General features: G+C 37.9%; 1 protein-coding gene across 7 annotated transcripts in view; it reads right to left on the bottom strand.

The window, feature by feature from the left end:
* The window catches only part of dync1i1a (dynein cytoplasmic 1 intermediate chain 1a), a 98,419-nt gene continuing 86,586 nt past the window's right edge, over nucleotides 1–11,833 (bottom strand). For all 7 annotated transcript variants that reach the window (XM_030147635.1, XM_030147633.1, XM_030147637.1 and 4 more), the window contains one exon: nucleotides 1–821. In XM_030147635.1, coding sequence (XP_030003495.1) covers nucleotides 711–821 — 111 coding nt within the window. In that variant the 3' untranslated portion in view covers nucleotides 1–710. The remainder of the gene's footprint in view (nucleotides 822–11,833) is intronic.

Below are 11,833 nucleotides of genomic sequence, written 5' to 3'. Positions count from 1 at the left end.
TTTTGCTGAGCTATGCTTTAATAGTTAACATAGCAGGTAGAACAGCGAGCACTCTGCAGTACAATATACCTCTGCTTAACTGTTACAGTTCATCAAAGAATATACAGAAGGGGCTCTTATTTAGACCAGGAGACGACGGACCAAATCACATCCTCACACCGAATGTTTCTGAAACACTGACATAAAGCAGCCACCGGCCCCCACGTGTGGCGACGTCACCATATTAACTCCACGTTTCTGCGTCTGGGATTCAGGAATGTGTGGCATGCAGGCAGAATACAGAGAAAAGAAGCACAACATGGACGTGGTATCGTGTAAACAGAATACGTGACTATTCTATGGACCCTGCGTTCTTTTTACAGTAGTGCAAAGCGTTGTTACAGTACACATATGTTCATAAGGCTAGAAGACTGACTGCCACTGTATACACCGGAGGCTCACAAGTTGCAAGCAACACATCACCTTAAGTCAAGTAAGTAAGTAAGTAAATAAATAAATAAATAAGGGCCGGACGATTTAGTCAAGATGAACAGTTCTGCAGGAATTATTCAGAATTATGCAAAAATACGAGAAAAAACGTAAACAGGGACATGTACTGTACATAAAGGTGACCAAACTGAAGTGGTAGAAATGAGCAGAGTGAAGCACATGCTACAGTGACACCGATAGAAGCACCCCGGACCCCCGGGTCTGTGGGCGGGGCTCCGGTTCTATGAAGCCAGCTCCATAGGCCCCTCCTCCTCGCCGTCCGCCCGGTTGGCTCGGATCTCCATCAGGGTACGGGCGAAGCGTGCCCAGTCGTCGCTATGGGCAACCGACAGCTGCATGAAAACAGACGGGAAAACAGGTGAGAAATACACATCAGTTTGTTTTTGATTTCAGTTAGTTTTACATGGTGCAGGAGGTTTTATTCTATTTTAGGGTTTGTTTGGGTTTTTTTTTTATACAGGACACCAAACACGATTTACTGGCTGTTTAAAGGGGTCATGTTTTGCTAAATCCACTTTTATTAGTCTTTGGTTCATTTATTTGTGTATTTAGACCCTAATAGTTCCTAAAGTTTGAATTCGAACCCTCCAGGTGCTGCAAAGCTATCTTTATATTCATTTTGGCAAAAATTGAGTGGATTCCTGTAACCTGTTTTAATTCCTGCTTAATTTGTCACGTCACGACATTTGTACATATAAGGTCAAAACTTTCGGCAAACATTTCTCCGAGTACGACATAATTGTTTGTCAGCAGCAGCGGTTGTAGTCCATACTGAAAATATGTCCAAACTTGGAGTCGATTACCTAAAATGTTCAGTTGTTGGTTGAATGGGAAAGAGCAGCACAGCCAACAACCTGGAGGGGGCGGGGCCTGAAGTGGCTCATTTGCATTTAAAGGGCCAGCGCTCAAAACTACCTTTCTGGTGTCATTACTCAGAAATATTTTTTAAGATGGACCTGTGGAGTTGAATTAATGAAGAATTCAGACCCAAGCATAGCATTTACAGTTTATGTAGACCATAGGGAAATGTTTGAAAATGCATAATTCCATTTTAAAAAAAAGAAAAATATCACTCCTTTATGACATATATTGTGTTAATAATGGATTGGATTTATATAGCGCCTTTCTAGACACCCAAAGCGCTTTACATTATTGTGTTAAGTTATTTAATCAAAACTATATTATTTTACATTATTTATTAAAAGTGTTGTATAAAAGTGTTTATTTAACAGCTTTGTTGGATTCTTGATTTTGATTCTCAATTCGGGTCAATAGGTGAGTTTCCATAAATATATAGAGTGTCCATAAAGTCACTTTACAATTTAACAAAATTATTACAAAAGCAGATGAATAGACAAATCTGTGGAAAATATTACAAAATGAAAAGTAGATATTGAAGTTTTTTTTGCTTCATTTAATCCACCTCTATATGGACACATTTAGTTCCATGAAGCACATCCAGACGGTACTGGATTTGTTTTTATGTTTACTGTATCATAGACTCATCAATGGTTTCAATGGATTCAGTAGTCGCTTTTCCATCAGACACCTGCGCAAAACTTTACCGATATTTACAAAATGTCAAAAAAACAAAAGTGCGTAATGTCGGTTTTTCCATTAAATCACAAATGCAATGATATTTTATTAATCGCGAGATGACAAGACATTATTCCATAAACATGGCACCGAACATAAATATGGTGTTGATTTACATTCATTATTATTATATATTACCCCTCTATCTCCTAAATTTAAAAATGATTGGGTTTCCGGGTGTGTCCACACATACCATGATATGTTTCTTCTTCCTCTTTGCTTGTAATGTACGTCAACATCCGTTTTTTTAATTCACGTGACTCTAGTTGCGAAAAAAGGTCTTTCCATTGCAGTTTTGCGTGATATACCATTTGCACTACGCCCGAAAAGCCACTTCTTGCCAGCGCAAAAACTTTTAACTGAAAAGGAAACTTTTGGTGAAATTGTCGTTTTTCCATATGAAAAATTTTTATGCTCAAGTTATATTTGCGCAGTTTGAGGGTCAATGGAAAAGTGACTATTGATCTTTTGCTTCATCTTTGTTCGATACACGATATCTTTAACATAATCCCATAGAAAGACATCCAGGGCAGTGATATCTGGTGAACGAGGTGTTTAGGGAATTGGACCATCCCTTCTAATACACCCGTCTGGAAATGTTAGATTTAGAACCCACCAACATGCAGTCCCCAATGTGGTGGTGCACCATCTACCTGGAAAAGGATGGCTGGTTGGAGGTCATCCAGTTGTGGTGACACATATTCAGTCCAAAATTAAGGTAAACATTTGATGTAAGAAAAATGGACCAATGATTCGACTGCATATGATCCACAATGTGACAAAAAACCACTGAGTCCATAGAACAAACCTGATGAAAATATCTCATCAATTGCTTTTGAAAGTAAAGAGACTTTGAGGACCCCCTGTATTTTATGCACATTTAACATTTCACTGTTCATGGAAACTTTGAAAAGAACTTCCCCGATCTTGCAACAAAGTTAGTTTTCGCTCGCTTGTGGTGGGTTTTTACCATTTTCTGCCAAAGAGTAAATGTACACAGAGGAAATGGAAACAGCTTTTAGAATACATTCTGATGTAGTGAATGTTTAACTCGCATCTGGTTCAACAGGTTGTGATGAGGAGACTAAATTATGTCTGTCTAAAAATAAACATCACAATAATCTGGGTGTTGCGTTGCTGATTAGTCACTCTGAAGCAGTTTCTGCAAACAAACATAATTCGCATTGTCATTTTTGCGATTTTTCAGTAGTTTCCTTCAAAGATGTTTAACAGTTTATGGAAACCCTTCCACTAATGCGTTCAACAGTCTGTTACTTCTGTCTGTCAGTACTATAGGATCTGTTTTATTTAACAGACGTAAAAATCAAACATCCAGATCAGTAAAGTCATTTTCACATCAGTCACTACTTTTTGTCAAATGATCGATTTCTTTAAAAAGTAGTTTTGTAATAATCAGTTAAATGTTAGTTTCTTCTCATTTCACAGTATTTCATTTATTTCACACATTAAACACCTTAAATGAGGTGAACAAAGAAAAAACACAGCAAATTTGATCTAATTTCATCCATGTCGCTTTGTTTTCTTATAGTACATTGGAAAAAATGCCCCTCTAAAAACAAATTTTAAAAAAATTAATACAAGATATTTTTGCTTGAATTAAGCAAAAAAAATCTGCCAATGAAACAAGTGAAAATTATCGTGGTAAGATTTCTTGAAATAAGATTTTCCAGATCTATTGTCTAAAAATAAGTTCTTATATCTCACTGAAAAATTACTCTTTAGGTGATTGCTTTATTTTCAGTGTGATGAGATATTTTGACTAGAAATGAAAAAAATACACTTGGTACGATTTAGATTTTTTCCAGTGTAAAGGCTGGTAGTAGTTTATATTCAAATATCGGTTGATGAATATGAGTGTAGCGTCTACTGGAGTTGTAAAAATGTAACGACAGATGAACCTGGTGTTTCCTGTTGCTGTGGAAAGTGAAGTCTAAATATCACGGTCGTGGACGCTGCTTTGTTGCTTTTGTGTTGAGACGCTGAGTAGAGCAGCGGAGTCATGAAACCTTTAAAAGCCATCGGTAATTATATCTGTCAGTCACATTCTCACCCCACCCCCACCCCCCCATTCATCTGAGAACACCTCCCCTGAACCGTCCACAGGGGGTGCAAAGGTCTGGTTTCCCCTCAGACCATTACTTCAATTATAACATGTTGGAGTTTTTGCTCATTGATGCTAAAAAAAAAAACTATAACAACTATAAAACTGAAACTGTAAGAACATAATGAAGTGATGATGTCGATGCTCTAAATGTCTTTTTTTTTTCTTTTTTTTTTTTACAGCTACACTTTTTTCACTGATAGTTTTCCATAACCCTGTCAGACGTAAACAGCCATCAGTGACCAAAAGTATCTGCTGACAAAATGTGTAACAACCTCTGATCTGCTAATCCTCTCAATACATGTAAAGAATTCCGGTAAAATGCAGTTTGTCATCTTTCCATGGTCATCAGATATGATCCATTTGTGAACATGAAACACCGTCATCTTCTACAACATTTAATCACCACACTTGTTTTTAGATATTTTGGTAAAAAGTTACTTTTTTCTTCAGTTTATCTGTTTTGATATGATAACCTCTGAATTTACTCTATGCTTTATGAACATCTACATTAGGGGTGTCCAATATAAGGCTCGTGGGCCAAAACTGACCTGCAGGGTGAATTTTAGAAGTTCAAAAATTACACTGAAAATATGAACAGTCAAAGGCATTCAGGGGCCACATACAGACCAATGTAATATCAAGTCAAATAATAACATGAATCATGACAACTGCTGATTTTCTCCTTGGTCTAATGTAGTTTTTTTCAACCATGGGGTCGCCTGAAATTTCTAGTAATTGATAAAAAAAAAAAAATGTAAATAAATTACTAATAAAAAATATTATTTAATGATTCAATATATATTTCATTATAATTAAAACACGACACACTTTTCCTAATAAAAATCCAGTTCAAATAAAATGCAGGATATAACATCTGAGAGGGCATATCTTTATGGACCCAATCATGTAACTGCATGCATTTCCTCGCTTTAACCTGCCCAAACACAGTCGAAACCAGACCGAACAGAGAATGGAAAGACTTCTTCACCCGCCTGGCCCCGCTAAGACATCTCCAAGAGAAAAATGTCTCTGTTTTGAATGTCTGGGGTCGCCAGAAATTTGTGATGTTAAAATGGAGTCATGAGCCAAAAAAGGTTGGGAACCACTGGTCTAATGCAAAAAAAGTACAACTGCATTCTGAAAATATTAACATTTTACAAATCCTGTCACAATAAAATGTAGATAAATCTGAACAGATCTGAGAAATTGTAACAATATACTGCCTATTAATAAATATCTGCATTCGGAGATGGAGTTTAATGAGTAAATTGCGTTAATAATAAGCTGCAACATATATTTTTAATAGATATTTCAGGGTGTACATGGTTGTTCAGGTTATTCACATTTTCATAAAGTAATTTAATTTACACACTAAAACAAAGACAAAAATTTGGATGATTGTTTATAGGTTATTATGTTATTATTTAACTTGTCTGGCCCACTGGAGGTCATATTCGGCTGAATGAGTTTGACACCCCTGATCTACATGATCAGTAAATTAAATATAGGAAAATACACCTTACTTCTATCTGTATACAGGATGTATAAAAAAAACTATACATTTTGAAAAATTACCCCCAGTTCCGCATTTGATAATTTTTGGAATTTTCTTTTATGGACATTGTTAGCTAGGGGATTGGTGAATATTTGTCCAAATTTACAGACATGGTGGCCAAAGTGTTAATGCTGTATCAAATGCGTAACTGGGGGTACTTTTTCAAAATGTCTAGTTTTTTTTTTTTTTGAGACACCCTGTATATATCCTATTCGCTGTACATATCTCTCATCTGTAGTATAGAGTTAGCTTTTGTATATTCTTCTGTGTATTTTGTTCATTTCAGGAGTTCTAGCATTACTTTCGTAGCACAGGGGTATTAATATTTTATTCTGAAGCCCTTACACAGTTCACTTTTCTTAACACCGTGATATTTATATTTTATTTTATTTTTCTTATACAGTCCCTTTTGCACTAAGTATTTTGCCGCTAAATTGAAGTGAGCTGCTAAACTGATTTTCCTTGCTCCTTTGACAATAAAGATCTATTCTATTCTATTCTGTTCTATACATGATTTTCACTGAAATGTTGACATGTTGATAAATCCCTTCACTTGGTTCAATGTAGAGAAAAATTCAGTTGGAAGTTACCATAAAAATATTTCTTGGTCTTTAAGGCTTAAATAACTGATCTGCAGATGCTCAAACACGTTTTCTTTAAGCAACAGTGATGTGAATCTGATTGCCCCCCCCCCCCCCCCCCCCCCCACACACACACACACACACACACACACACACACACACCACCACCACCAAAACGACCTAATGCAGACGTCAAACTGAAGGATGTTCAGCAGAGACAGCAGTGCACTGTGGGAGTCGGAGTGAGAGTGGGGCTGCCACCCAGGCCGTCTGCAACCACTTTGCACGGCCAGGCTGTAATTAAACAGGCACCGGGAGGGAAGCAGGCAGCCATTTTGACCCCCCCACCATCACCACCAACACGCCCACAGCGCTGGGCTGAACACAGCGGGAGGCCCCGGCACAACATCATCTATACGGGCGACATCGGTGATAGCAGGATACGAGAGGAGTCAGTGTTGAACAAACATCTGCATTCAGCGCCGTTAGGCCTTTGAAAAGCCGATGAATGACACCCAACGGCACTCGAATACAAGGGGAGGGGCTTATCACAAGGTAGCCATTGCAAAATCCACCCAGTGTCTGATGGGAACAGATCCAATTCCTGCTGATTAATGAAACGCATTTGTACCGAGTCAAATAAAAGTGTTAAAGCACATTCACACACACCACAGAAAACACTGCTGCATCCTCTGCTCCTCTGGTTCTGTCGACCACAGTCTTATTACACACCTACAACACATGAAAGTAGGTGAAATAATGGAGAGAGGAGGAGGAAAGTAGAAAAAGAAACACAGCTGGTGTCACTGTGGAGGTCCACTGGAGGATTAACCCACCCACAGAGGAAACACTCCACTCCCCATGAAGAAACAGGAGATGGAAGGAAGGAAAGAAGGAAGGAGGGAGGGAGGGAATCTATCTATCTATCTATCTATCTATCTATCTATGTAATTGTGAATATATTTTATTTATTTTCTAACCTGTCTTTACACGTTACTTTTTTAAATGTGTTTTAATGTTCCTAAAGATGTTTGAATCCTAATGAACATCACTAATTACCGAGAACAACAGGGACTTTTATTTTGAAAAGGGTAAAGGTTAACTTGCTTTATTATCTCCGTGGAGAAATTCAGTCTCACACACAGTACCTAGCATTAGCATTAGCATATATCACATTAGGAACAGTGACGGCTCCAGATCTTCATCAGTACTGTGGTCAGGTGATCCAACAGGAGAATTAACCTGTGTGTTCCTGTTTTTAATGGTGACTTAAACCAGAAGAATCAGGGGAAAACCATGTGTTGTGGAGAAAACAGGTACACTCGACAGTCTTTTAGCAAAAAACTCAAAAACCAGTCCGTGTGATTGATGGATTCAGCTGTGATTGGAGTTCACTTAGGCTTCACAGCGAGTTACAGAAATTCCTGTTGTGAAATTACTAGATGAACTAAAAGGACAGGTTTTTTTGTGGATTTGGATTTCAATGTGAATTCCAATGTGATACTTTTTAAGACCAGTATGAATGCTATTTTAAGACCTATTTCATGTCCATGTTGGTATTGACCAGCTTTTTAGAGAGCTGTGTCCAGAAACCACTGTAGTATTCAAATCCACTTCTCACTTTGCCTATATTTTTTATTATTATTATTATTATTATTATTATTATTACCTCCACCAAGGAGGTTATGTTTTTGCCAGTGTTGGTTTGTTTGTTGGTCTGTCTGTGTGCAAGATAACTCAAAAAGTTATGGACGGATTTGGATGAAAATTTCAGGAAATGTTGATGCTGGCACAAGGAACAAATGATTAAATTTTGGTCGTGATTGGGGGGGGGGCACTGATCTGACTTAGTGGACGCCTGCGCTCTCCGAGTGCTTTTCTAGTTATTATTATTATTATTATTAATAATAATGAGATACATAAGATGAAAGGTATTAGTTATGATTAGCTATGATTACAATCAACTCAAACACTGTTCTAATTCAATATTTGGTAAGATTATTTTTGGCTTATGTAAAAAAAAAAACAAAAAAAAAAAACACGAAACACTATAATTAGATCTACATTACGCTGCATTATTTTTTTCATTACAAAAAAAGTAACTCCAGCATTGAAAACAATGACAATGAATACAACGCCGGACTCAGTGCCTTCACAAGACCTCATGGCCTATCGGTCGGTGAGCTAAAAACACAAAAAAGCTGTTCAGTGCAAAGGACATTCAATAAAATAAAATACAGGGTGTCCCATAAGTCTCCATACAAAGGAAAAATAAACGTTTCTTGACATAAACCATTTTTATTTATATAATATGCGCTATATGACTGCCATTTTGTCGGGAACACATTTCAATGCGTGTTCTCCACTGCTGAAGAACTATAAAGAAGAAATATAAAGAAATACATGTTAGAACCATATGTATTATGTCTACTATGTATGGAGACTTATGGGACACCCTGTAAATACATAAAATAAAAAATGTCAGTAACCATTATGGTATTTCCATTCAAGACAATTATTTAATGTAAAAAAGCTAAACCTTAAATCCCCCTTTCAGCGTGTTCTGTTATTTTTCACTGTAACTGTATTTATTTGTTTAATTCATTGTTTTAAGAGTAGAGGATGGTCACCGGTCCAGTCAGAATCAGCCTGATCTGGATCATTGCGCTAAGCCACGACTGTCATACAGATCCGTAACGCTGGAGGTTCACAGGTTTGGCAGAGGTGGGTTGGAGCGGCCTCTGTGTGGAACTGGATACAGGGAGTCCACAAAGTCTGGTCTCCCATGGAGGTAGCGACAACACACTAAAGTCCCCAGGGAACTAGTTTAGTCTGCTCTGGGCTGTTCAGTTGAGGTGATGTTAACGCTGGTCCACCAACTTACTAAAATGATTATGGGCGTACAAGAACAAAGACGATAGAAGGTTGTGATATTTATGATAAAGGATAAAAAAACGGTGGTCCTGTAGCCCAGTGAGAGGGTCACAGATGGCTGGTTGTTCGATTTGCTCTGACTTATGTCGCCTTAACAACCAATAGGAAGTCAGCAGGAAATGACACATTGATCTTCGTGACATGTAAGTTTAGAAGTCGTTCTGAAATCCCATAGTATGTACTCCACACAAACTTTACCGCACTTTATTGTAAATAAACAGTAGAATGTATCTGTTATGACCCTAGGTCATAATTTCTGTTTATATATGTGTATATGTATATATGTTTTCTGTTCAATGTGTGTGTTCTCCCCGTCCTGTAGGGGTGCTGTGCCCTTTTTGTGTCTGTCTTGTTTCATGTAGGTGAAGCTGTGGATTGGTGAAGCGGATTACCCGTCCCTGTTAAAGATGGCCCTGGATTCAGCAGTTCTGTGTCTCTTGGTCTGCTACCAGCTCCCAGCCGTGTCTCCTGCGTGTGTGGTCGTCAGTCTTCGTGTGGTCGTGTGTTTATTCGACATTGTAAATAGTTGTAAATAGAGTTTTTGTAATTGGTAGGGGAGGACGGCTCTTTAATTTTCACGTTTTCTCCTGTTTTGTCATAGGGAGTTCAGGTTAGTTTTCTGTATTTTATTTCTTGCATTTATTTTGGATTAGGAAATTTAGTTTTGAACTCTGAAAAACACTTTTGTTTGCTGTTTTAGCCACGCCCTCCCCTAACCCTTCTTTAATTGTTAAAAAGTAAATATTATGAACTTTAGTTTTGACTGATGTGTGTGCTTGAGAGCTGGGAGGGGACAAAAGTGAGCACATTATGTTTGCCCTGGTAAACCCCTAGGCCGGGGCAGAACATCATTTGCTGAATATATGTCACTTCCTGACAGCCTTCTTCAGAGCTGTGAACATGCATGTGTACTGTCCACACCTATTACGGCTGCATGATATTGGAAAAAACTGACATTGGGATTTTTTTTAACCCTGCGATATATACTGCGATATGAAAAACTACTCAGGAGGATATAATAGCTGTGTGGTGGCGACGTAAATGGTCGAAGTAATTAGTTGTGTTTCCTCTTGTTGTGGCAACAGGTGGAAGGCACTGTCGACACAGAACACATGTTTCAGTATCATCCTTCTTGTAGCTGAAATAATTCCAGATAACTGACGTTGCTTTTCTTTTTGGCACCAAGTCTTTGTTTTTGGTGATTTTCTCTTGTTCGTTGCTCATTTTTCAATGTTGTTACCAGCGACTCACTCCATGTGCAGGGGCGTGGTCTACTTCTGCAAACTGATTAAGAAGGACTGTGATTGGTGGATCACTGTGCGTAGTGTGTGTCAGGTACCCAGGTTGAAATTAGATGAGAACATGTTGAGTTCATTTGCCTCCTACATTGCAGGACCTACGATGTAACTATTGCGCACACGTACATTGCGATGCCAATGCTCAAATGATATATTGTGATGCTCTAACACCTATAATACTCAGGGTTTCTACAACTTAAATTTAAGACTTTTTAAAACCACTTAGAACAGAATTTAATGCCCATTTCAAGGCCATACTGGCAAAAATTCATGACTCCAAGAATTTAGGGAAATGTATTTATTTACTCCAGCGCCTTGATTCCCACCATTCTGAGTCATTTCTCACTGGGGGCTGCAAAGATAATTGGTTCCTAATTTCAATACAAATTGTTGGGTAGGAACGGGTGGAACTGAGTAGACTAATGTTAATTTCTTTGCAGTATGGACATTAAACAGACGCACTTAAACAACACAGTGAACAAGTTTATGGCAACATAACTTAAGACCTACCATATCAAATTTCATACCTTTTAAAGAGTTTTTTAAGGTATTAAATACAGATTTGTAAATTCAAGACTTTTAAGACTTTCTAAGACCCTGTGGGAACACTGAATACTGTTCACTCCACTGATGACTGTGTCACACTACTGGCATTGTCCATTCTCATCACAACCGCATTACATTATGGGATATTCATACTGGCAAAGTATCCAGAACATACAAACTGTAATATTTACCCAGAAGTAGCATGCAATTCACATACTGTTGGTTTCATGCTATGGTCTTGGACATACTAAAACATTGTACGTACTGTTTTAAACTACTAATTAGCATGTTCGTATGGAATTTCAGACGTCGCCTACATGGCCAAAAACAGGCTACAAACCTCAACGGTCTTTGACAAACTGTCATCCTATGTTGGCCTGTTTGCTCAAGTCACTACCGGTAGTCATCCATCTCTTCCTCTTTGACTCTAGAGGTTTTACTGTAGATAGAAACACCACTTTTGTAACAGCACCATCATTAGCTTAGCTTCACTGTTTACACTAAAGCTGAGCTAAATATCTATCATCACCAACACTGTGCTGCTTAAGTTTTCTTCTTGCATATTTGGCCAGAAATTCAGCAAATGTTATTGCCCAGTCTGTGTCCACGTTGTAGTTTTTAGACCATTTAGATCAGTAGTAGTAGTAGTAGTAGTTTATTCGGTCGTTAATTACTTTAATCAACAAACAAAAACAACATATTCATTGTT

The sequence above is a fragment of the Sphaeramia orbicularis genome, chromosome 11 (assembly GCF_902148855.1).
Source record: "Sphaeramia orbicularis chromosome 11, fSphaOr1.1, whole genome shotgun sequence".
NCBI lineage: Eukaryota > Metazoa > Chordata > Actinopteri > Kurtiformes > Apogonidae > Sphaeramia > Sphaeramia orbicularis.
Note: the sequence above shows the minus strand (reverse complement) of the source record. Positions and strands in the feature narration are given on the sequence as shown.